The sequence below is a fragment of the Oncorhynchus nerka genome, linkage group LG27 (genome assembly GCF_034236695.1).
Source record: "Oncorhynchus nerka isolate Pitt River linkage group LG27, Oner_Uvic_2.0, whole genome shotgun sequence".
NCBI classification, from domain to species: domain Eukaryota; kingdom Metazoa; phylum Chordata; class Actinopteri; order Salmoniformes; family Salmonidae; genus Oncorhynchus; species Oncorhynchus nerka.
Window position 1 is genome coordinate 60809620 of NC_088422.1, and position 26661 is coordinate 60836280.

General features: G+C 43.7%; 1 protein-coding gene across 3 annotated transcripts; it reads right to left on the reverse strand.

The window, feature by feature from the left end:
• Positions 1-5042: 5042 nt before the first annotated feature.
• LOC115112097 (two pore channel protein 2-like) lies at positions 5043-26626 on the reverse strand. 3 transcript variants are annotated; one of them, XM_029638893.2, is made up of 24 exons: positions 26598-26626; positions 14567-14622; positions 14356-14432; positions 13858-14035; positions 13596-13712; positions 13362-13468; positions 11528-11600; positions 11178-11277; positions 11001-11066; positions 10831-10895; positions 10614-10723; positions 10447-10528; positions 10244-10330; positions 9968-10087; positions 9657-9845; positions 9192-9241; positions 8730-8829; positions 8181-8252; positions 7944-8017; positions 7710-7803; positions 7201-7283; positions 6699-6780; positions 6486-6577; positions 5043-5535 (listed from the first exon to the last, which is right to left on the reverse strand). In XM_029638893.2, the coding sequence occupies exons 4-24, from the start codon at positions 14002-14004 to the stop codon at positions 5460-5462; spliced, it is 1986 nt and encodes a 661-aa protein (XP_029494753.1). In that variant the 5' UTR covers positions 14005-14035; positions 14356-14432; positions 14567-14622; positions 26598-26626; the 3' UTR covers positions 5043-5459. The 3 variants fall into 3 exon arrangements, with proteins under 3 accessions (XP_029494753.1, XP_029494751.1, XP_029494752.1); XM_029638891.2 differs by lacking the exon at positions 26598-26626 and adding an exon at positions 23473-23921; XM_029638892.2 differs by lacking the exon at positions 26598-26626 and adding an exon at positions 14763-14822.
• Positions 26627-26661: the final 35 nt, after the last annotated feature.

The window sequence follows — 26661 nt, forward strand, 5'->3', positions numbered from 1 at the left end:
AGAGAGAGAGAGAGAGAGAGAGAGAGAGAGAGAGAGAGAGAGAGAGAGAGAGAGAGAGACCTTGTTGGGTCACCTCCCCTGTCAGCAGCTGCATTCTTCACATGCTTGGAGAACTGACATCTCTCATCACTGGCATTTCAGCGCACAGAGCAAAAGGTCACCAGGCTATGACATAACTTAGTTTGGCAGGTAACACAGACTGCTAGCTTCCCATGAGCATCTTCTGCAGGGAATGTGTGTGGTGGGGATGGAGGAACTGACATCTGGAGATCAGACAGGCCCTGTGATCAGATAGAGAGACACTTGACTTATTCAACCAATTACTATAACCCTGATTCCTCATGCTGTTTAATTAGGCCTAGAGACCAGTGTTTCCCAAACTCGGTCCTGGGGACATCAGATTTAGTTTTTTCCCCCCTAGCACTACACAGCTGATTCCAATAATCACGTCATCATCAAGCTTTAAATAACCAACTCATCATCAAGCTTTAAATAACCAACTCATCATCAAGCTTTCAATTTGAATCAGCTCTTTGGCGCAGCTCTTTGGCGTATTTCCCCAACTGAGTTGATGTTGATGAAACTGAGTGTTTAGTGAGAAGTGAGGCTGACCAACAATGAGGTAGCGGAAACAAACCTAGTGTCACGCCCTGACCTTAGAGAGACTTTTTATTTCTCTATTTGGTTAGGTCAGGGTGTGATTTGGGTGGGCATTCTAGTTTTCTATTTCTTTGTTGGCCGGGTAGGGTTCCCAATAAGAGGCAGCTGTCTATCGTTGTCTCTGATTGGGAATCATACTTAGGTAGCCTGTTTTCCACCCTAGATTGTGGAATCTTATCTTTGTATAATTGCTGTTTAGCGCTACAGAGCTTTACGTTAGTTTATATATATATATATATATAAATATATATATATACATATATATACACTGCTCAAAAAAATAAAGGGAACACTTAAACAACACAATGTAACTCAAAGTCAATCACACTTCTGTGAAATCAAACTGTCCACTTAGGAAGCAACACTGATTGACAATAAATTTCACATGCTGTTTTGCAAATGGAATAGACAACAGGTAGAAATTATAGGCAATTAGCAAGACACCCCCAATAAAGGAGTGGTTCTGCAGGTGGTGACCACAGACCACTTCTCAGTTCCTATGCTTCCTGGCTGATGTTTTGGTCACTTTTGAATGCTGGCGGTGCTTTCACTCTAGTGGTAGCATGAGACGGAGTCTACAACCCACACAAGTGGCTCAGGTAGTGCAGCTCATCCAGGATGGCACATCAATGCAAGCTGTGGCAAGAAGGTTTGCTGTGTCTGTCAGCGTAGTGTCCAGAGCATGGAGGCGCTACCAGGAGACAGGCCAGTACATCAGGAGACGTGGAGGAGGTCGTAGGAGGGCAACAACCCAGCAGCAGGACCGCTACCTCCGCCTTTGTGCAAGGAGGAGCAGGAGGAGCACTGCCAGAGCCCTGCAAAATGACTTCCAGCAGGCCACAAATGTGCATGTGTCTGCTCAAACGGTCAGAAACACTCCATGAGGGTGGTATGAGGGCCCGACGTCCACAGGTGGGGGTTGTGCTTACAGCCCAACACCGTGCAGGACGTTTGGCATTTGCCAGAGAACACCAAGATTGGCAAATTCGCCACTGGCGCTCTGTGCTCTTCACAGATGAAAGCAGGTTCACACTGAGCACATGTGACAGACATGACAGAGTCTGGAGACGCCGTGGAGAACGTTATGCTGCCTGCAACATCCTCCAGCATGACCGGTTTGGCAGTGGGTCAGTCATGGTGTGGGGTGGCATTTCTTTGGGGGGCCGCACAGCCCTCCATGTGCTCGCCAGAGGTAGCCTGACTGCCATTAGGTACCGAGATGAGATCCTCAGACCCCTTGTGAGACCATATGCTGGTGCGGTTGGCCCTGGGTTCCTCATGTGGCTGGAGTGTGTCAGCAGTTCCTGCAAGAGAAAGGCATTGATGCTAGGGACTGGCCCGCCCGTTCGCCAGACCTGAATCTAATTGAGTACATCTGGGACATCATGTCTCGCTCCATCCACCAACGCCACGTTGCACCACAGACTGTCCAGGCATTGGCGCATGCTTTAGTCCAGGTCTGGGAGGAGATCCCTCAGGAGACCATCCGCCACCTCATCAGGAGCATGCCCAGGCGTTGTAGGGAGGTCATACAGGCCCGTGGAGGCCACACACACTACTGAGCCTCATTTCGACTTGTTTTAAAGACATTACATCAGAGTTGGATCAGCCTGTAGTGTGGTTTCCCACTTTAATTTTGAGTGTGACTCCAAATCCAGACCTCCATGGGTTGATACATTTGATTTCCATTGATCATTTTTGTGTGATTTTGTTGTCAGCACATTCAACTATGTAAAGAAAAAAGTATTTAATAAGAATATTTCATTCATTCAGGTCTAGGATGTGTTATTTTAGTGTTCCCTTTATTTTTTTGAGCAGTGTATATATGTATATATATATATAATTTTTTTGGGGGGGTGTTCATTTAATAAAGTACAATGAACACTTTCCACGCTGAGCTTTGGTCTTATTCAATTGACGACGGACGTAACACCCAGCCAACCTCAGTGACTGAACAAACAACAGGGTCAACAATCTATGGTCTGGTAAAGAAACACACTGCAGTGATATAGTAGGTTCCTAGGGGATGTAATGACTAGTAATGCCTGCATACATCCATCTGCCCAGCCTGCATTCCTTTACCACAGTGGTCCCCAAACTGTGGCCCCAGAGCTAGCCTGTGAAGGGCTTGATTTTGTTGGATTTAAGGAACTCAATCCGGCTTTCAACTTACACCTGAACGTTGCTGTAATAGTAGAATGCACAGGGTGCAATTTCGAAATTGGGTAGTGCATCATCAGTTCCTCTTGTCATGTTAGACATTGCAGACCCTAAAGATGTATTTATAGTCAGAAATGTACAGATCAATTAGCCCATGTCAGCTAACATTTTTTAGCTAGGTTTTTTTTAGCCCATTGATTTTGTTGTCAATGTTTGAGTCACTCAAATATCACAAACACATAAGACATAGGGGAATGTGGAGAATTCCAGGAAATGTACTTTAATGTTCTCTGCACCACACCATGACAAAATGTGGGAAATTGCTGGACATTAGCATTAAACCTGCAACATTTTCTCTCCGCCAACAAGAGGAGTGTGAACAGTTTGTGTCATGAACAGTGCTTGTGCCAATATAAAGTGGGGAGGGGATGTTCCCCAATGCTGGAAAGGGGGCCTGAGTAAAAGAGTTTGGGAACCTCTGCTCTACCACACATCACCTAGGCCTTTCCCTCCTGCTAGTGTTGGCATTCCAGGCAGCCAGGCTATGTTGACCTAATCTGTCCTCATCAAGCTGGGTAAACAGGAGTGTGTGGTGTTCATTAGTCTGCCGGACTCATTAACCACCTGCTTCTAATTATCTCTAATCATGCCTCGTCTTGGATGTCTCTGGCGTCACTGCAGTGGTGGGCTCTAGACAGAACATGGCTGACATGTTGGCAAAATTGATGGAAGCTTCAACCTTCTAGAACAAGGATGGGCAACTTTGATGGTGACAACTCGTGACAGCGAAGATAAACATTTGAAGTTTTAAAGTTAATTTCCTGCCATTCTGCACATCTTGCTGTGGGGCGTAGAGAAAATGTTTTCGTTTTAGAACTAATTTCATGCAATTCTACAAAATTTGCCATCGGGCAGAATTATTTTGATTACACATTTTACCATCGGGTGGAGGAAAATGTTTGCCGTTTTTATATTGATAACTGATGATCAACGGGCCCGTTTGGTAATTTGACGTTGCTTACCACAGGTTTAGATAGTCTTTCGGCCGGCTAACTTACCAATAAGAAAAAACATGTCATGGGCTAATTGTGTGACTTCTGATGCACAACCAAATATCTAAATTGTGTATTGTATTACTCTACCTCTCAACAGTAAGTTGAGACCCTGAGTTTCCCCCGAAAATAATTCAAATTAGTCCGAGTACCTTCAAAAATGGGGGCCGCCAGTTACCCAACCCTGTTCTAGAATCTAGAAATCACTACTCTGAAAAGACACAAAGAGAAGCGTCCAGATAGCCCATCGCAGGCTAGCTAGGCGACATCATATCTCAATGGTCTGTCATGTTGTCATGAAATGGGCTTTTAACCAGACATGTCCCTACCTTCTTATGTGGTTGTGGACAGGGTTTGTGGTAAGGCCTTTGCACGAGCCCAAACTCACCAAGAGGAAAAGCAAACAAATAGTGGGAAGAGAGAAGGAGGTCAGAGCTTTGATGTCAGGTCCTCTGGAGGTTGGCTTGTTTGCCCTAGTCTGTTTCCAGTAAACATGATGCTTGAGTGTGTGGGGTGTGGAGTGTCAACACCAGTGTGTGTGTGTGTGTGTGTACTCTATTAGCATAGAACCACAGAACAAACCCAGGGGGAAATGCCTAGAACGGTGCCATGCCTTGATCACCGTAATTATCTTCCTGATTGCATTTTATTATGACGTTGGAAAACATGCCATTTTTATTCTTCTCAAAAACACATGTTTCTCCCGCTGCCCTTCGGGCAGAATAACAGTTCTCCATTCCATTCTATACCATGCCATTCCGCAGTGTGAGCAGGATTCCTCAGTCAAGACTTGCATGCCCCGGGGAGAGCTAATAACCCTTATCTGAAATGACCATCACCAGGATGCATCAGCAGGAAATCTTCTTTCACGCTTATCACTAACTAGCCTGACCTGATGAGTGAGGAGGAGGGAGATATCAGTTGGTGATTATGGCCGGAAGACCCGAGGGTCTCAGAAAACACACAACACCTTCAAACTGATTGCAACAGTCAGGTAATTATGGAACGTCAAGATTAAATTGTTGCTATAGCTATTCGGGAGAGAATTGACCCAATGCAACAACAACAAAAACACAAGGGCAGGCCTTGTCTAAAAATTAGTTTCACACATTTGAGAGAATCTTTTCCAGCCATGCTAAACACATATTTCATCATTTATATAACAGTCACTGAGATAAAAACCCGTATTTCTTTATTTAGCTAAAGGCAAAATCCTATTTACATTGCAAGGCAGGTAAGCAAAAGAAACCGCTTTCATGACAAATATACGGATAAAACGAGTCTTTTCCCCCTTAAATAATTCAATCATTCCATGAAGAACAGTGGTGTATTTTGTTTTGTTTGATGGCATACAGTGATTGGCATCAAACAAAAGTAATAACGGAAGCTCCCGAGTGGCGCAGTTGTCCAGTGGTTTGAGTGCAAAAAACATACAAAATGTGACAACATAGGACTAATCAGAATTGAGAATTGAGCCCTAACAATATAGTCTCTCGTGCTTTTGAGTCCCTGCCATTCACACAGACATACGTGATAGCCAGGAAAGGCCATGTTTATATTGGATTGGCCTGGTCGGACATAGGGTCATCAGCTGAGGTGCAGGTGAGGGTGCTGGTGGAGTTGGGTGACCAGTTCCTCCTCTGTAGGCTCCTGAATGTGTTCTCTGGAAGGTACAGTGGAGTTTTAAAAGACAGGAAACCAAACAGTGTCAAGAGACACACAGCGAGTTGAAGCGAAGCACGCTCATGCAGGCGGCTGCCGTAGTCCACAGCGTGCATTTAGGGATGGGCATTAAGGGTTGCTCTTCTGACTTGTCCCTGCTAAACATATCAACAGCACTTTCGGGCAAATGGTTCAGCGACATGCGTTTAGTTGATCGAGCGGGTTAAGAGGGTGGGCGGATGTTTTTGCGACCAATTATATTAGTGATGGGGTACAAATTGATACAGTTCCATGTCGCAATATTATTTTTGACGATTTTTACCAAATAAAGTGCTAGTCGGCTGTACCTGCACCTGAACACCTAAGCTGTGCCTGCGCCTATCCTATAAATAGTGAGCCAAGATGTTTCCAGCGCTTTTATATCCTTGACTGATCATGGCTCTCTCTCTCTCTCGTCACTCTGCAACAGACATGGCGAACGATATGTTTGGAACATCGAATCGCAACAAAATCGCGAGAATTGCAATACATATCGAATCGGGCACCTAAGCATTATGATAATATCGTTAGGTCCCTGGTAATTCCCAGCCCTAAATAATATAATGCATTATCTGCAAGCAAGGTCCTGAAGAAATACATGCCATTTTCCAGTTTGTTATCAGAAAGCTCACCAGACACAATTGCCCAGACAAAAGCATTTCTGAATATTTGTTAGGGGAAAAGTGATTCAGCATTGAAACGCGAGGAGCCAACGAGCACGGTTTAAGGCAGTTCACAGAAAACTGACAGAACCGCTGACAGTGAGGGTATCCCAGTTCGTGACCGACCTCTAGGCCTAAAACCCGAACACCAGAAAGTAGGAATATGCAAACCACTCAGACAACAAACAGGAGCAAAAAAGCCAGAGCCAGAGCAGAGTTAAAAAGCAGCTGTAGAGTTGCAGCAACCTACCTGAACATGAGCTGGACGGACGTCTCATAACCTGTTCGCTCAACGTCCGCCACTGAACACCTGACACTCCGGTCCCACTTATAGATGAAGTTCTGTTACATAAAACAGAGGTATTGTGGCGTTTTACATGTTTTGTTTTCCCCCCCCCTCCAGAAACATCTTGCACTTAAAACACAGCAAGTACAAATCAGGCCAGCATAAGTTCATACATACCTCCAAGATGAGAGCCACAAACAAGTTGACCCACATGACAGAGGAGGTAAGCCACCAGGAAACAAAGTAGACCTTGGACCACCTGGGAGGAGAGAAGAAACCTGATCAACTGTTTACATGGACACATCCCCATTACCCATAATCACTGTTTTACAAACGGAGCCCCATGCACAATTAACTTGTCTTCGTCCTCTTTAAGCAGGACAAATAATGACTATGCCCCCACTCCTACATGCATTTTCACCGTTACTAGCCTTGTCCTGAGTTGGGTACAAAAGCTTGTTTAACCAACCAAACAGTTGCAATTTCTTAGGGAACAACTGAAATGAGATAAATATTATGAAGCGGGAGCTCATTAAAGTAAGGCACGACCCCAGAAAATGAAAAGGACTCATGTGCTTCAGCGTCAACTGCTGCCCTCTAGTGGAAGGGGAAACAAAGTGAAGCATCTGACAGTTGGATCATAAGACTCATGCATCGGTGTGTATTACGGTTGGCTTACTCTGTGGTGTATCTGGTGTAGGCATCCATGAACACTTGCCAGTTATTCACCACCATGACGTTGTAAAGGAGGACGAGGGAAGACTGAGCAAAACAGAGGGAGAGAGGAGAACGAAAACAGAGGCTTGTGTCCACTCTCTCAACATTTAGACCCAATTTAAAGACTAATTGGATTGACCGGGACTGAAATGTCAACATACCCACCAAGGTATTTTATAGGCATCTTTTAAAAGTTACTTCAGTGCATTATCCCTTTGAGAAGTTACCCCCACAACACCAGCCTTCCCAGTACAGATGAGTCACAGATAGAATGCCAACCATGTGTTTTACTGTTTCATTCCCTCCAAAGCCCATTCTCATTAAACCAGTCTCTTATGACAGTAGACAGGGCTATGCAGAGAATGCTATCGTTAAAGTCAGAATGTTCGCCTTGAGCTAAGCCTCTGTGTTCTCTGCCTATGATTTGGCTTCGGGGACTGGCAGAGTGAGAGACGAGAGAAGGGTACCCACAGCAAAGTCGTCAAAGTTGTTTGGCCAGTAGCCCAGCTGCTCGTAGGAACCACACTCCACGGTGATGTTCTTCATACTGGAATTGGACATCACACTGTAGAGGAATAGATACAAATCAACTTCAATTACCTCACACAGTAAACACATTAAAACAGCCACATTAGCTACTGTATGAGGCCATTGCTACCTTTGAATAGTGTACAAGCGTTCAAATACATCATTGTCAAAGTGTACCTCATCTGCCCTGGAGCTGTGATGGCTCCCTGGAACAGCCAGATGCCAAGGACAGCAAACACATAGAACACCACCTAAAGAAGAACGAGGTGCAAAAAAAAACAGATAGATGGTAGCTGTGATAGGGAATCCATGACGTCCAGCAAACAGACGCCTAGTGTATAGACATGCATTTCAAATGACTAGTTGGATGTGAGAACAAAAGAGAAGAAAAACAAGTGCCGTTGAGTCACTCACCACTAGTATTCCTGCAAAAGCTCGGAGGTTTTTCACCAGGTCAACCAAAGTACTCGCTATGAGGGCCATCAGCTAAAAGAGGCATTAAGGATGACTGTTTCTATAGTGTAATACCAACACGCATAACCAGAGATGATAAAGACATTGGCTGTACCGGCATGAATTTACAACAATACAAATCTATTGACATACCGGTACACCAAAATAGAGCAAAAGTCCAGCAATAAACCATTTCCACCATTAGGTGGAGCCAAATACGTCAAATATCTCATTGAATTATCATTATTTGTTTACTTAACTCGGCAAATCAGTTAAGAACAAATTCTTATTTACAATGACGGCCTACCCCGGCCAAACCCAGACGACGCTGGGCCAATAGTGCGCCGCCCTGTGGGACTCCCAATCACGGCCGGATGTGATACAGCGTGGATTTGAACCGGGGACTGTAATGACGCCTCTTGTACTGAGATGCAGTGCCTTTGACCGCCGCGGCACTCGGGAGGCCCAAAACGACGACACTACTTCTCCCCAGCGGCACCACTTCCTCACCTTGATATCAGGGATGATTCGGAGGAAGCGGACGACGATGAGCATGTTGACCAGACGCACCATCTCCCACAGAGACATCAGGCCACGCGACGCTGGGTTCCTGGGACAACCACACCACAAAGGTTTATTCAATCTCACAGTGCTACTTAGTTACTTATCGTTCATCCATCGTAGTGTTTTATTCGGTAACACTCGTCATCTGCTATGTTTATCATGTGCATCACCATGTACCATTTCTATATGTCCATATTTCTATTCCTGTTTTCAACCATCCCCATGTACCTGTGTGTGTGTGTGTGTGTGTGTGTGTGTGTGTGTGTGTGTGTGTGTGTGCGTAAACAAAGTTACTATTTCATCACTATTGTAACTGTATATACAAATGAGCACCATACTTCAAGCCAATTTCCTTATACAGAATATATTTGTTTGAGCGAGAAATATGACCGAACTGAAGACACCAACCATTTAGGAAACGGAAACCTGTAGGTGGCAAAAATGGTGATCTGAAGGACCTGTAAAAGAAAAATAAAATACTTTTGAGTTCTATTACCAAGACAGAAATATGCTTAAAGGGGCAGTATGTAGCTTTTTTGGGGGGGGCGACCGGACCAAATTCACATAGAAATGTGAGTTATAGATCTGAGAAGCGGTAGATCCATTCGATGTGCACTTTTTCTATGCTCCACGTTAAGTTACGTTTTAGCGAGCGTCTTTTCTCTTTCGGGTTTTGTACACCAGCTTCAAACAGCTGAAAATACAAGATATGTGGTTCATGAAAATACATTTCAGAGCAGTTTAGATTGCGCAATGATTCTCTACACACTATACATTGTTAAACTGAAATTAGGAGAAGCATTGAAATGGGCGAGTGATTTCTACATACTGCACCTTTTTAATATGTTTCCTTTCATTTACAGAATACCTTACCAGAAGGCAAACTGTGAGAAGTCCATCAAATATATTGTTTCTGTATGACAAGTAGCCTCTCCACCCAAAGGCTAATATCTTTAGACTCATCTCCATCAGGTAGTATAGAATAAAGAAGCAGTTAATAACTTCCATGTAGTAGTCATGCCGCTCTGCAATGGACTTCTCAGAGTCAAGCACCAGTATGGTCTGCAACACACAGAGAGAGAGAGAGAAACAGAGAGACCAAACAAGTTGAGCCTCGGTCTAATATGATGGACACGCAAAATACCGGCTCGACATCCTGTCTGTTCCGAAGGTCCTGGACTTACACAGATGCACATGACATTGGCCAGGGCCACGGCGTTGCCCACTACCGTAACATAGTAGTGGCTGAAAAGCAACTGAAGCCCCTGGAGGAGTGAGGAGTTGTACTCTGGCTTCGGAGGGTGCTGCAGGAGAAAGACAATGAAGACTCGTCAAATCACACAGGAGCAATCTAGCTAAGTAAAATAAGCCAGTTTAGAACCGACTTTGACGTTAAATCCATTCCAGTAACATTGATCCAGTGGAGAAGTGCAGAGCAGTTAATGAGATGTGGCAACCACCTCTTTGATGCGGTCCTTGTCCAGCTCGTCAAAAAGCCTCCGGAAGGCCTCCCACTGGATAAAGCCATCAGACAACTGCTGCACTCTCTACACAGAGAGAGAGAGAAAAAGAGAGAGAGAGAGAGAGAGCACATTCAAAGGGAGCTATAATTCAAATGTTTATCCAACGCGTTCTAAAGATTTGCACCGTAGTCTTTTCTCACCTTGATGATGGCTTGTCTGTAGTAGGACTTCATTTGTACCCTCGCCATGACCTGCAAAGAGGCATCCACCCGCACACGTTCTCTGGGGGGAACAAGATGTAAGGCCATTCAGTGTGTGTGTGTCTTTGTGTGTGTAGGGCTACGGGTAAGAGAATGAGCAGTCTTACACATGCTCCTCTGAGTGTGTAGCGTCCTGACCCCGCTCCTGGCAGGACATGACCTCAAAGGCAGCTCTGACGCCCAGTCTCCTCCTTAAGATGGACGTCTGGACAGACATCTGCCACAAGAGAACAGTTTCATCATGATTACCTATGGGGTTTACACTGTACCTTAAAATGGTCTGATATTTCAATCACATCAATCCAATGGCAGTCTTAAACTCACCAGCAGGTATCCCCTGAACTGGTTGTAAACGATGGCAGTTAGCAAGTTCATCAAGAAGTAGGTTCCTGGGAGCAAGTAAATAAGACAAATGATCAACCTATTGTGTTACCACTCAATCCGTTTCATATTTTCCGTGTCTCTTAACAGTTCATTTGGTGGCTAGTTCTTACCGAAACCACTGAAGAGAATGAAGAAGATGGAGTATCCTCGGTTTAAGGAATAGGCCGGAATCATCACTGTTAAAAAAAAACAACAACATGAAAACAGGTTTAGGTGGAGAAGACATCTGTAAATTATTCAGCAGGAAATATATGTTTAATTCACTATGACCTACACAGTGGACTTACCATCGGGGTTATTGGCTGTAGTGAGGAGCACCAAGAGAGAGAAGAGAGACGTCGGCAAGTCTCTGAAGTAGGCCTCCCACTCCCCATTTTGCTTAGGATTCTAGGGACAAAAGAGGTAATACGGAGATATTTAAGTCCCTTATAACAACAATGCTAAATGGACATTCATCGTGCGTTATCCTGGTCTTAATGGTCACGTGAGGGCGAGTTACTGTACACGTCTTTATTTAGACAAGTGTAATATGACACATCTACCACTGGTTGGTGTTAAAAGTAAGGTAAAAAGGGGCACATTCTGGCTTGAGAACTGGGCGTCAACAGAACAGCCAGCAGGGTGGAACAGGGTGTACCTCTCCTTTAGCAAAGAGCAGCATGCCAATCATGGTGAAGAGGCAGAGGTGGAGGGCCAGGAGCAGGATAACACTGGGAGGTAAGAGAGAGAGGAGTGGTGCATTAGACTCCTCTGCAATGACAGTCAGGCCTATATACAGTGGGGAGAACAAGTATTTGATACACTGCCGATTTTGCAGGTTTTCCTACTTACAAAGCACGTAGAGGTCGATAATTATCATAGATACACTTCAACTGTGAGAGATGGAATCTAAAACAAAATTCCAGAAAACCACATTGTATGATTTTTAAGTAATTAATTTGCATTTTATTGCATGACATAAGTATTTGATACATCAGAAAAGCAGAACTTAATATTTGGTACAGAAACCTTTGTTTGCAATTACAGAGATCATACGTTTCCTGTAGTTCTTGACCAGGTTTGCACAAACTGCAGCAGGGATTTTGTCCCACTCCTCCATACAGACCTTCTCCAGATCCTTCAGGTTTCAGGGCTGTCGCTGGGCAATACGGACTTTCAGCTCCCTCCAAAGATTTTCTATTGGGTTCAGGTCTGGAGACTGGCTAGGCCACTCCAGGACCTTGAGATGCTTCTTACGGAGCCACTCCTTAGTTGCCCTGGCTATGTGTTTCAGGTCGTTGTCATGCTGGAAGACCCAGCCACGACCCATCTTCAATGCTCTTACTGAGGGAAGGAGGTTGTTGGCCAAGATCTCGCGATACATGGCCCCATCCATCCTCCCCTCAATACGGTGCAGTCGTCCTGTCCCCTTTTCAGAAAAGCATCCCCAAAGAATGATGTTCCACCTCCATGCGTCACGGTTGGGATGGTGTTCTTGGGGTTGTACTCATCCTTCTTCTTCCTCCAAACACGGCGAGTGGAGTTTAGACCAAAAAGCTCTATTTTTGTTTCATCAGACCACATGACCTTCTCCCATTCCTCCTCTGGATCATCCAGATGGTCATTGGCAAACTTCAGACGGGCCTGGACATGCGCTGGCTTGAGCAGGGGTGACCTTGCGTGCGCTGCAGGATTTTAATCCATGACGGCGTAGTGTGTTAGTAATGGTTTTCTTTGAGACTGTGGTCCCAGCTCTCTTCAGGTCATTGACCAGGTCCTGACGTGTAGTTCGATGGTAAGTCCACTTCAAGCTGCTTGCCTATTGTCCTGTAGCCCATCCCAACCTTGTGCAGGTCTACAATTTTATCCCTGATGTCCTTACACAGCTCTCTGGTCTTGGCCATTGTGGAGAGGTTGGAGTATGTTTGATTGAGTGTGTGGACAGGTGTCTTTTATACAGGTAACGAGTTCAAACAGGTGCAGTTAATACAGGTAATGAGTGGAGAACAGGAGGGCTTCTTAAAGAAAAACTAACAGGTCTGTGAGAGACGGAATTCTTACTGGTTGGTAGGTGATCAAATACTTATGTTGTGCAATAAAATGCAAATTAATTACTTAAAAATCATACAATGTGATTTTCTGGATTTTTGTTTTAGATTCCATCTCTCACAGTTGAAGTGTACCTATGATAGAAATTACAGACCTCTACATTTTTTGTAAGTAGGAAAACCTGCAAAATCGGCAGTGTATCAAATACTTGTTCCCCCCACTGTACATATACAAGTATATTAGGGTACCCTCTGTGGGTCTCACATGTACTGAAACAAGAGTGAATCGTGTATGTATATAAGCCTAAATATACCCTACGGTGCAGTTTTAGGGAACTACGTATGTGATCACAGAAGTGAGAGCATTTTGAGGTTGACGATAATTGTAAAGCTGTGAAGGGAAGGTATGAGATTGAAGAAAGTGTTGGTGGCAAACACAATTACCTGGCTATCTCTGGGAGGGTCCGCTTGATGCACTTCAAGGTTTTCTTCATCAGGGAGGAGTTTTGAAGGAGGAAGAAGGGCCGAATGAGTCTCCTAACTCGCAAGTTCTGCCGTGGACAACAACAGGGAAGGAGCAACATTCTATTCCCAATCTTTGCATTACAAAACCATGTCTTTATGAACTGTTAAATATTACAGAGGATGTTTAAACCAACACTTTGAATATCCTCTCACCTGATCACAATACATGCTCAACGTCAACGCCCAATCAATTACAGACGCTGAGACGGCCAAGATGTAGACAATCAACCACTTGCACTTCCGAAACTCCTCCCAACCAATCAAGTAGCTCTAAGAACAATATATTCAGTTAGAGTCATATCTATTTTTATTGCAAATAAAGACACAATGGGGATTTTCATGTAGACTTATTGTTGCCCATCTACTGTGTGTCTCTTCTCCGTTGGCATTGGCAGAAACATGGTCTGATGGTTACCTTGGTAGCAAAGTCAATGGCAAAGATGACGAGACAGACCATCTCTATGCCCTCTGTCAGGCCACAGGGGGGCTCCCAGGGGGGAGGTCTGAAGCGAGGGTCTGATGTGTAGGAGAAGGACGAGGGCCTCTCGATGAAAGCCAGCATCAAGACGACCGCAATAGTCAGGCCCAGCCCCCTGAGCAACACAGACAGTCGCTTAACAATGACACAAAACCCGTGGGGGGTGGGGTTCAAACATCTGACTGAGAACGAGAAGGGTGATGGTTGGCTTCACTGTCATAAAAGTGCTCTTCTCACTACACCTAACCACAGAGGAAGCTAAGACAGGACAGAGTTAAGACATAGCCATGCTGAGTGTGGTCACACACTGCAGTGAGATACAATGCAGAGGGGATATAATGACATCCTTCAGAGGATAGGACCAATATAAGAATAGAAACGTGCAGAACAATCCAAAACAATATACTTTGACTCATCACGACAGTAGCGACTTACCATTGCCATATCCTGGAGTAGTACCACCTGTACAGACGTAACGAGTTTGCATCCACTCTATGATTGATGGATCGGTACTGTAGAACGAGAAACACATTTCATTGTTATGAAACCGCAGTTTAGGGGTAGTTCCTAATCCACACCAGTCATACAAACAATATATGTCAATCAGTTCCAGTGACAGTTCATACAGAGGATATATATGTTTCACCTGTATGGCGTCCTCAATAAACACGACAGCTTGCTGGAGGTAGAGATCCTCATCACCTGTGTATGAGGAGAGGGAAATGATTACGCTTGTACATTGTCAAAAGCATGTGCTGTGAAGCAATAGTTGTTCTCAAGCAAATAAAGCCCATACTCTGTATTTGGTTGAAAACAAAACATTGAAAACAAACCTGTCTTACCTATCTGTCGCTTTTCTCAAGCAAATGAATAAACCCCAACCAAAAAAAACGTGCATCTCGCGATCACCTTTTATCAGTGGCCACTGATTCGACAACAAAAACCAGCGCAGTCAGGTCCAGAGGTCAAAGTCTGAGCCCATATCCTAATCCTACAGTAGGCCTGTGTGCATGTGTATGCAGTAAACTTCAACACTAGCATGTCTGAATTCATCTTAGTCGTTCAAATATTCAAATTGAATTAGACCCGAGCCTGGACGAATAGTGTGCTCCAAACATCCCTCGACAGGTCAGATTAAATTAGCTACTGATTCCAGGCATTTTTCCACAGAGCTCATTACACATCTAAATGTCAACTGAACCTTCTTACATTTACTGGACTGTCACTTCAATTCAATTATCATTTTCAGTTTAAATCCAATTCATGAAGCTATTCTGATCTGTGTTAAGAAGCCATATCGTCTCCTGGATTTGTCTTTGTCTCCATTTGTCCCCCTTCAAATGAGTGAATTGGGTATATTTCAGCCACACCCATTGCTGACAGGTGTATAAAATTGAGCACACCACCATGCAATCTCCATAGACAAACATTTGTTGTAGAATGGCCCGTACTGAAGAGCTCAGTGACTTTCAACGTGGCACCGTCATAGGATGACAACTTTCGAACAAGTCAGTTCGTCAAATTTCTGCCCTGCTAGAGCTTCCCTGGTCAGTGCTGTTATTATGCAGTGAAAACGTCTAGGAGCAACAGCGGCTCAGCCGCGAAGTGGTAGTCCACACAAGCACACAGAATGGGACCGCCGAGTGCTGAAGCGCGTAGCCCGTAAGAATTCTCTTTCCTCGGTTGCATCACTCAGTACCGAGTTCCAATCTGCCTTTGAAAGCAACGTCAGCACAAGAACTGTTGGTCCGGAGCTTCATGAAATGGATTTCTATGGCCGAGCAGCCGCACACAAGCCTAAGTTCACCATGCACAATGACAAATTTGGGTGGAGTGGTGTAAAGCATTCTTATTTACAACAACGGCCTACCCCGGCCAAACAACGATGGGCCACTACAACCACATCATATGTCATCACTCATCGTGGCTGTCTCTGACAGGGCAGCTTTTCTCAAAAGCAGTCCACAATTTGCTGCCAAATAAAACTTCCTGTCAATGATTTCTACTGTCACCAAGCATCTTAAAGATTTTTTATAAACACATTGTGGACCACTCAAATAGAGTTTTGAGACATTAAAACAATTGGTAACATGTCATAACATGTTATAACAGTTGGCGTAACATATCATAATAACCTGTCATAACATTGTCACAACACTGTCATGACACATATTTATATGTGTTGTGACATATTATGCAATCTTTTATGACTGGTTATGACACCTACATTAGAGTGCCAAAACCCACAAAACCTACCACACAAGGCAAACCATTCCATTCCAGCATAGCCTACTTGTAAATAGTATGTTATATAACATTTTCTGTAATTGGCCATTTTATTACCATGGTAATTGCACATACATTGATGTCAAACATGTGCCTACCCCAATGCTCTGTTGCTGATGACTGGGATGAGTGCAGGAGCCGGACAGCATGTGTGACTTATGACTGATATAGGGTGATGTACGTGATAGGCCTCCAGACAGTAGTACGCTCTTTAAAAAGTGTGTTTGTTTTTTAAATGTACTTTGTCTGGAGCCCATGTGTCAAATGTAATTCATAATATTTTACTTTAAAAGGCATACTTGACAAATTCTATAGATCATGAAATTATATATGTATGTATACCGTATATGTGGGGTCTGAAATTATTGACACCCTTGATAAAATAAATAATTTAAATACTGCGCTATTATTGTATGCTCAACAAATGGGGAAATTATATTATTTTATACTAATACAATTGCTCAGAGAGAAAAAAAATGTGTTTAACAAGTAATACTTTTTTTTCTCTCAAAGGTAGGGGTCAAACTTATTGACACCCCCGTTTTCAATACCTTTCAATACCTCACCTTGTGGGGATAACAGCTGTACTGTCGATGCCTATAACGTTACAATGCATGGGTGAATATTTAGGACAGTCGTTTTGCACAACACCATCTTAGAGATTTGCAAACACTAGCGGCGGGTAGCCTAGTGGTTCGAGCGTTGAGCCAGTAACCAAAAGGGTGTTGGATCGAAACCCTGAGATGACAAGGTAAAAATCTGTCGTTCTGCTCCTGAACAAATCAAATTGTATTGGTCACATACACATGGTTAGCAGATGTTAATGGGAGTGTAGCGAAATGCTTGTGCTTCTAGTTCCGACCATGCAGTAATATCTAACCATAAACCTAACCTAACAATTTCACAACAACTACCTTAAACACACAAATGTAAAGGAACGAAAAAGAAAATGTACATAAATATATATATATATATATATATTTTTTTTTTTACCTTTATTTTACTAGGCAAGTCAGTTAAGAACAAATTCTTGTTTTCAATGACGGCCTAGGAACAGTGGGTTAACTGCCTGAATGAGCGATGGCCGAACGGCATAGGCAAGATGGTATAGAGTACAGTATATACATATGAGATGAGTAATGTAGGGTATGTAAACATTATATAAAGTGGAATTGTTTAAAGTGGCTAGTGATGAATCAATGTTTCATTATTAAAGTGGCTAGAGATTGAATCAGTATGTTGGCAGCATCCACTCAATGAACAAGGCAGTTAACCTACTGTTCCCCGGGAGGCCATCGTTGTAAATAAGAATTTGTTCATAACTGACTTGCCTCGCTAAATAAAAGGTTCAAATAAATAGCGAGGTAGCTAGCGAACTATTGTACATGAATAGTTGAGAGCTAACATTAGCTATATGTAAATGTAAACATTGAGAAATGGTGATTTGAATGTGTTAGCTATTGGTCTTAGATTTGAGTGTATCTTTCTGTAGCGGTATTACCGCATGTTGTATACCCTACTCTGATTTCTCTTCTTGTATTTGTCAGAGAAAGGAGCTAGCTCATGCATCTGTATCCATTGTGGAGGTGAAGACTTTGAGGGAGGCTGCCATTTAACAAACTTCGAGTCTAACTTCCTGTGAGTGACCCAAAGACAGGTGGCCCGGCCCCGTTTCAGCCCACTCACGTCAAAATGACAGTTGAATGACAATAACCAATAATGAATGTAATGATTGTTGTCTTGACCTGAGATACTCATCACGGCACCAGTCACAAATCTCTCTCTTCGTCTTTCTCTCACAGATTCCCCACCTTCATGGAGATGCTGGACCATTACAAAAACCGCTGTCCTTGTTCAAGATGTAACGTTATTTATGTTTTCAAATGTAAACTTGATTATACTAGTCAATATGAGAGGAGGTGCTGCAAAGGAGATGCAGATCATCCTGGAAATGCTACGGGGTATGCGCTCATGATACAGTCACATTACAGTCAATAATTACATTTTGGAGACAATTTTGTTAATTTGATTGACTGTAGTTGTTATGTTCTGTTAATTACTGATGTCCCCTTTAAGGATGGAGCACCCTATGATGTCCCCTTTAAGGATGGAGCACCCTATGATGTCCCCTTTAAGGATGGAGCACCCTATGATGTCCCCTTTAAGGATGGAGCACCCTATGATGTCCCCTTTAAGGATGGAGCACCCTATGATGTCCCCTTTAAGGATGGAGCACCCTATGATGTCCCCTTTAAGGATGGAGCACCCTATGATGTCCCCTTTAAGGATGGAGCACCCTATGATGTCCCCTTTAAGGATGGAGCACCCTATGATGTCCCCTTTAAGGATGGAGCACGCTTGGTCATGGCAGTGTTGTTCTATGTTATTCTGGTACAAACTCGTTTGAGTAAATGTGAAGCTCCAGTTCAATTGCTTGTATTCAGAGTCTTTCTTATTACATAAATAAGTACTAAGTGTTAAGACACTACAATGGCGACGAGGATGATTACCTGCAGTGTGCATCACGAATACAGATGGAGCTCGTAGGAAGAGAGGAAGATGTTGACCCTGTAGCACAACAGCTAGCAAGCAGTGAAGACGAGGGGAGAGCTGACGAGGACGGGGCGACAGATCAAAGACCCGTGGAGCCGGAGGTAAAGAGAATGGCTAGCATCGGGAAAATAGATGTGTTTGATGACCCGCAAGAAAACTGGGCAACTTACATTGAACGACTGGAACAGTACTTCATTGCAAACGACATTGCTGATAACAAGAGAGTACCAGCGTTGTTGAGTTTAATTGGCCCAAAAACGTACCGTTTGCTAAGAGATCTGGACAGCCCCTCTGAAGCCCTCAAATAAAACATTCCTAGAGATTGTGGAGATATTGCAATATCACCTATCACCTAAACCACTCCTCATCGCGGAACATTTTAGTTTCCACAAGAGAGATCAGAATGAGGGGGAGGGAGTTGAAGAAACTGTCTGAACATTGCCAGTTTGGAGAGAACCTAAATGACACATTAAGGGATAGATTTGTTTGTGGACTGAAACATGAACACATTCAAAAACATTTGCTCACAGAATCAGAGCTCACGTTTGCAAAGACGATTGAAATTGCTGTGGCTATGGAAATCGCGACTAAAGATGCATTTGAGTTGCAAAGTAAAAGAAATACTGACCTGTCACAAATTTCCCTGCACAAGTTTTCACGCAGCCGATAGCGCCCGCGTGTGGCCGAAAAATGCAACAGGTGTGACAGAGATGGTCACAGAGCAGAGGACTGTCATTTCAAAGATGAAATTTGTCACAAATGCAGTAGAAGGGGGCACATTCAAAGAGCATGTAAAGCAAAATTCAGTCACAAAAGGAAAACTGAGAAAATGAAAGGGTCTGTGAATGCACTAGCAGAGAACAGTGGCAGTGATTCAGATGAACGATTAATTGGTACAATGGAGTTAAACACAGTGACTTCTCCCAGCAGTAGCATAATATGTGTGACACCAGATATCGAAGGCAAACCCCTCAAAATGGAGCTGGACACAGGATCTGCAGTGTCTATCATTTCCACTACCGTCTACAATGAGCATTTTAAGGCTATCAAGCTGAAGAACACAAATGTGTTGCTGAAGACCTACTCGGGAGAGAGATTGAGCCCAATGGGGGCGTTGCAGGTCAGAGTGCGTTATGGGGGGCAAACACAGCAGTTACAGCTGTATGTGGTGTCTGGAACTGGCCCCCCATTATTTGGCAGGGAATGGCTTTCAAAAATAAAGCTGAACTGGTGTGACTTAAATGCTCCACAAGTTCCAGTCCAAAGAGAAAGGCACAGACCAAACACTGGAACACTTGCGGAAGAAATACAACACCGTTTTCAGTGATCAGATGGGAACAGTAAAAGGCTTCACAGCAAAACTTGTACTAAGAGATGACGCAACCCCAAAATTCTGCAAAGCCAGATCTGTTCCATACTCCCCTGAGACCAAAGGTGGAAGCGGAAATCGATCGCTTGCAGGATACAGGGATCCTGACGAAAGTGGACAGAAGCGAATGGGCCACACCCATAGTTCCTATTGTGAAGAAAGACGGTTCTGTTAGACTGTGTGGGGACTTCAAGGTAACTGTGAATTCAATGTTGCATGTGGACCAATACCCCCTACCACGCCTGGATGACATCTTTGCTGCACTAGCTGGTGGGAAACACTTCAGTAAAATCGATCTGAAACAGGCTTACCTGCAGCTACTGGCTGAAGAGAGCTCCAAACAGTACCTGACAATAAACACACACAAAGGTCGATACAGGTATAAGCGCCTGGTTTTTGGCATTGCATCAGCCCCGGCCATTTGGCAACGAACTATTGACCAGATTTTGCAAGGAATCCCAGGAACCCAGTGTATCCTGGATGACATGATCATAACAGGACGCACCGACAAAGAGAAGAGAAAAACTACTCACAAATCGACAAAGAAGCACTGGAACTAGTGTGGGGCGTCAAGAAATTCCACGCATACCTATATGGCAAGCGTTTCACACTGGTTACGGATCACCAGCCGTTGCTTTCCATTTTCAGTCCAAAGAAAGGCATTCCAGCAATGACAGCAGCCAGGTTACAGCAATATGCCCTGTTCCTTGCCAGTCATATGTATGACATTGAGTTTAAGCCGTCATCCCTCCACACAAATGCAGATGGATTATCCAGACTGCCGTGTACAAGAGAAAGGCAAAGGAGGGTGGATGCAGTGGACATGTTCCACACCGCTCAGCTCGAGGCCCTACCGGTCACAAGCACAGTTATCAAACAGGAGACAAGGAAAGATGTGACCTTGTCAAAAGTGTACACCTACACCATGTCAGGATGGCCAGCTACTGGCAGAAAGGAGCTGACTCCGTATTTCCAGCGGAGAAACGAAATTACAATGTACCAAGGATGTTTGATGTGGGGAATGAGAGTCGTGATACCCCAGAAATGCCATCTAGTATTGCAGCAACGACATGAAGGTCATGTTGGAATTGTCAAAATGAAGCTGCTCGCAAGGAGCCACTTCTGGTGGCCAGGTCTGGATCAACAGATAGATAATATGGCGAAGAACTCTAGCGGATGTTTGGAAACCTTTCACAGGTCTGCTCCTGTCCCAGTCCACCCATGGGAATGGCAGTGCCATGGTAGAGAATTCATTTGGACTACGCTGGTCCCTTTGAAAAGCACATGTTTCTGGTTATAATTGATGCCCATTCAAATCAAATCAAATCAAATCAAATTTATTTATATAGCCCTTCGTACATCAGCTGATATCTCAAAGTGCTGTACAGAAACCCAGCCTAAAACCCCAAACAGCAAACAATGCAGGTGTAAAAGCACGGTGGCTAGGAAAAACTCCCTAGAAAGGCCAAAACCTAGGAAGAAACCTAGAGAGGAACCAGGCTATGTGGGGTGGCCAGTCCTCTTCTGGCTGTGCCGGGTAGAGATTATAACAGAACATGACCAAGATGTTCAAATGTTCATAAATGACCAGCATGGTCGAATAATAATAAGGCAGAACAGTTGAAACTGGAGCAGCAGCACAGTCAGGTGGACTGGGGACAGCAAGGAGTCATCATGTCAGGTAGTCCTGGGGCACGGTCCTAGGGCTCAGGTCCTCCGAGAGAGAGAAAGAAAGAGAGAATTAGAGAGAGCATATGTGGGGTGGCCAGTCCTCTTCTGGCTGTGCCATTCCAAATGGCCAGAGGTGTTCTGCACTGACTCCTCCACCTCAGCTCAGATGATAGAGTGTCTCAGAACAACGTTTGCACGCTTCGGTTTGCCACTGCAGCTGGTAAGTGACAACGCGCAAGCTTTTGTAAGTGACGAGTTTACAAGATTCATGTCAGTAAAATGGAATCAAACACTCAACCTCAGCTCCGTACCACCAATGGGCTGGCAGAACGCTTTGTGCAAACCCTAAAGCAAGGACTCCGTGCAGCAAAACGAGACGAAGGGACTTTGCAAACAAAACTGGCCAAGTTCCTGGCCTCCTACCGAAACACCCCACATGCCACGACAAATGAAAGTCCAGCCGCACTGATGTTCGGGAGGCCTCTCCGCACACAGCTGGACATCATGAAGCCAAACAGGCGTAATGAAGTGCTGAACAAACAAGCCAAGATGCTCTCCGGTGGCCGGGAGCGCCATCTCCAAACAGGACAGGAAGTGATGGTTCGAGACTACAGAAGAGGAGGGAAATGGACAAGAGGGACCGTACACACACAAACGGGACCCAGAACTTACCAGGTTCAAGTGAGCCCAGACATAATGTGGCGGCGTCACATTAACCAAATGCATTCCACGGAAAACAGCACAACAATCGAGAGAGAACAGGCCCAGAGAGCTCCTGAGAGTGACACACAGGGAACGGTGGGAGAGTAAAGAGACCCCAGGCTGAAAGAAGGGAACGTGTCGATGAAGGTGCTGCTATAGCAGAAGCTATAGTGGAACAAGCACACACTGAGGATGTTCAAGAGCCTCCAGACAATCCGAGGCGCTACCCAGAACGAAGGCACCGTCCACCAGACAGACTAGACTTATAAACAAACAAACAAAAACGAACTGTTCAAGTTCAAATTAAAAGATGCAAAATAACTACAAGTTCTGGGAAATGTTTCAGTTGTGGTTTGGTAAAAGTAACTCTGATTGTATAAGAGAAGGAATGTTATGTTCTGTTGATTACTGATGTCCCCTTTAAGGATGGAGCACCCTATGATGTCCCCTTTAAGGATGGAGCACCCTATGATGTCCCCTTTAAGGATGGAGCACCCTATGATGTCCCCTTTAAGGATGGAGCACCCTATGATGTCCCCTTTAAGGATGGAGCACGCTTGGTCATGGCAGTGTTGTTCTATGTTATTCTGGTACTAACTCGTTTGAGTAAATGTGAAGCTCCAGTTCAATTGCTTGTATTCAGAGTATTTCTTATTATATAAATAAGTACTAAGTGTTAAGACACTACAGTAGTATATACAACCATTTTAATTACTTCTGATGTCAATGCAACACCGTCCAGAACAGAAGAGACTGGGTGATCAGTGGCCTGATATTATACTACGGCGAAAGGGTAGAGGACCTTATCATTGTCATATGTCACAACAGGTCTAAATATATATGTGTCATGACAGTGTTATGAGCATATCATGACAAGTGATGTCCGCTGTTATGACATTGACTGGTTATGACCGTGTTATAACATGTTGTGAAGCTATGCTTCCAATAGTGTGAACTACTGAAACGCTTACCCCCTTCGACACAGCAATAGTCTGCAGCAACCGAGGACAGACGTCTCGTCTTTGAGGATCCCTTTTCAAGGTGATCATTGTTGTCAGGGTGGGAGTCGTAGTTCATGCTCCCAGTCAGCAGTGGTTCCGATTCCATTTAGTACATTTGACCTAACTAAGCGAGTGTAAACTTGATTATACAGCACCTGTAACTCGGGTAAAACAAACTCAACCTCCGCCAAGTGTAGATTGTGTAAATTGACAGTTTTAGTAAAGAGAATGAGAACTATACTGTAACTGTCATAGAGACAGAAAACATGTTATGCTGTCAAAAACGTGTCAACTCGTTAAATCCATCGTTTTCTATTTACAGACAGTTTCTCCACTTAGCTACGACAGTACGGGAATATGTTTTTAGGAAACGAACTAAACTAGCCTACTCCTCCCTGTGTCCTCGTCCTCAAGTATCACTTTTCACCAGCGGGTGACTCACTGCGCCACTGACCTACACCGCGCGAAACTCAAAAGTTCATCCTGCCCCCCCCCCCCCCAAAAAAAATGCCTCGAGTAAGTCTTAATTAATGTAAAACAATGGTAGTCTACTTTGGCACGGTCTAGTGGTAGTGTACTTTCTATTGTGTTAGTCAGCAGCCTTTTATGCGCCAATCAAAAGTGGTACGTAAAATACGTTTCTCACTTACTTGTTTTAACCATCAGTTTTCCACTTCCTTTGTAAAATTACCACTTAGGCTCATGTTATACACATGATTGATGACAACAGAACAAACCAAGATAAAAACGTGTTTAATAGTAAAGCTGAACATCAATATGTCAATGAACAAGTGTATTGTATTTGAACCTGAGAGAATAGACTGTTAAAAATATTATATATTTTTTAAAGACATTGTTACTACTTTTGACCTAGAGCATGAAGAATGACCACATTGTTAGAGTCTACAATATCAATCAATAGTCTAGGTCTATTTTCAGAAATTGGTATACTGTACAGCAGTGGCGACCCATCATTCAAGGCAAGTTAGACCCACATTTTTAGCAATGTGCTTGCCTGTTATTTTGTCATTAATCGTGCCACATATCAGTTGGCAAACAATATACAAAATATATATTTGAGTTAATAAAGCCGCATACAAACATGGTCTATTTTTTTCTTCTTAAGTAATGCAGCTCCAAAATGCAGGTGTTTCAGCCTAGCTCAGTGCTTTCTGTGGTGGTGGGGCAATACGGGAAAATACGGAGCGTTGCGCCGAGATTGGCTCAGTGTTCTGTCACTCATGGGGATACTACATCACTGCCAAGTTGTCACGGCCGCCGAAAGAAGTGGACCAAAGTGCAGCGTGGTGAGCGTACATTTTCCTTTTTATTTAAAATGTCACCAACAAAACAACCAACGAAGAAACAACCGTGAAGCTTACAGGGCTATAGTGCCACTAACAAAAGTCAACTACCCACACTGAGGGAGGGAAAAAGGGCTACCTAAATATGATTCCCAATCAGAGACATCTGTCCCTGATTGAGAATCATACCCAGCCAAAACATAGAAATAAAGAAACATAGAAAACAAAACATAGAATGCCCACCCAAATCACACCCTGACCAAACCAAAATAGATAAAGGCTCTCTCAGGTCAGGGCATGACACAAGTCTAAGGGTAGACCTAAAAAATTCTAGCCCCTTGGGTACTGCAATAGAGTTACATTAGAAGTGCCCATCCAAGAAGGCTCACAGGCATTGGCCACAGATAAAATGACGTCAAATCACGTTTTATCTACAGTAGCTTTGATTGGACTGATCATGACAACATGATACTTTCAAAATCGTAGCTAGCAGTCATCATCATGAATCAAGTCGACAATCTGCTGGGAAATCCTTTTTAATCCTTGTCATATGAAGATAAATCATTAAAATAAATTATAGATAAAACGTAGCGGTGCTTATCGGCCATTGGACATAAACATTACACAACAAGTTGGAAATCGCAAATTCAACAATGAGTGGTTTGGAAGGAATCAGTGGCTAACTGCAAGCATTTCAAAGCAGTCATTAACCTGATATTCAGTGGAGTGGCAGTGTGGTCCCAAGTCTAAGATTAAGCGTCTCTTTTCCTAGTTTAAAATGATAAACATTCAACATTGGCCATGCTGTCAATGAAGCATGATTTGTGCCGCGCTCAAAACAACTGTTAACTCAGAACTGCAAAATCGGACTTTAGTGAGTTCAAGACAACTGGGAACCCGGGAAAACGACTGGGAAAATGTGTTTTGAACTTTCATCCAACTCGGAATTGTAAATTGGGAACTCTGGCTTTTTTCTAGAGCTACAACCTGAAGATCACTGACGTCATCATGATTCAACCTTATTTTTTTCAAAGATCCCAGGTGTCTTGAAAGCACCATAAATCCAGAGAATGCCAGCATTTGATTACAAATTTTGATGACAAAATTTGCCCACAAAAGGACCGTCGCACCACCTTCCTGTTCAAGTGAGCACAGCACAAAAAGGTGAGTCCAAAAATGTATTGTATGCTGCTGCATAAATGATGTAATATGCCAGGGAGATATGTCTACTGTAGCTAAGAAAGTAATACTAAGTGTATGTTGTGTAGTAAGCTGTTCGTAGCACATGTGCCTAACCCTAATAATTTGGTATATTTTCAACTCTTAATTTTGCCTACTGTTCTGACTTGGTGGTGCACATTTAACCTATAACCTGTTTTTGAGAAATGTAATCATCTAATATTGTAAGAGCTTTCATTAATGGGGCAGCAGGTAGCCTAGTGGTTAGAGCGTTGGACTAGTAACCGAAAGATTGCAAGATTGAATCCCCGAGCTGACAAGGTAAAAATCTGTCGTTCTGCCCCTGAACAAGGCAGTTAACCCACTGTTCCTAGGCCATCTTTGAAAATAAGAATTTATTCTTAACTGACTAGCCTAGTTAAATAAAAATTGTCTGCTTATATGCCCCCTTTATTTATCCTACGGTTCTGATTTGGTGTACAGGGAGAACACTATAAGAACGGCCCATGTTCTGAATTCTGTCGCTGTACATTTCAAAAGTGCTGAACAAATAGTTATGACTACATCCATCCTAGCTCGCTCATTAATGTCTTAATCAATATTATGGATTACCTCTTATCCGCTTGTCGTGCCCCACCAAGATTTACATGCTGTGGTAGTTGTGGTAGTCATTCCC

What these genes read in the sequence shown, in the direction of transcription:
- LOC115112097 (XM_029638891.2), bottom strand. Translation starts at nt 23,608, where the DNA reads ATGGAATCGGAACCACTGCTGACTGGGAGCATGAACTACGACTCCCAC. An exon ending in ACAAGGACCGCATCAAAGAG is followed by an intron (nt 10,088 to 10,243) that starts GTGGTTGCCACA and finishes TTTCTCCTGCAG; the next exon opens with CACCCTCCGAAGCCAGAGTA. An exon ending in CCAATGTCATGTGCATCTGT is followed by an intron (nt 9,846 to 9,967) that starts GTAAGTCCAGGA and finishes TGTGTGTTGCAG; the next exon opens with ACCATACTGGTGCTTGACTC.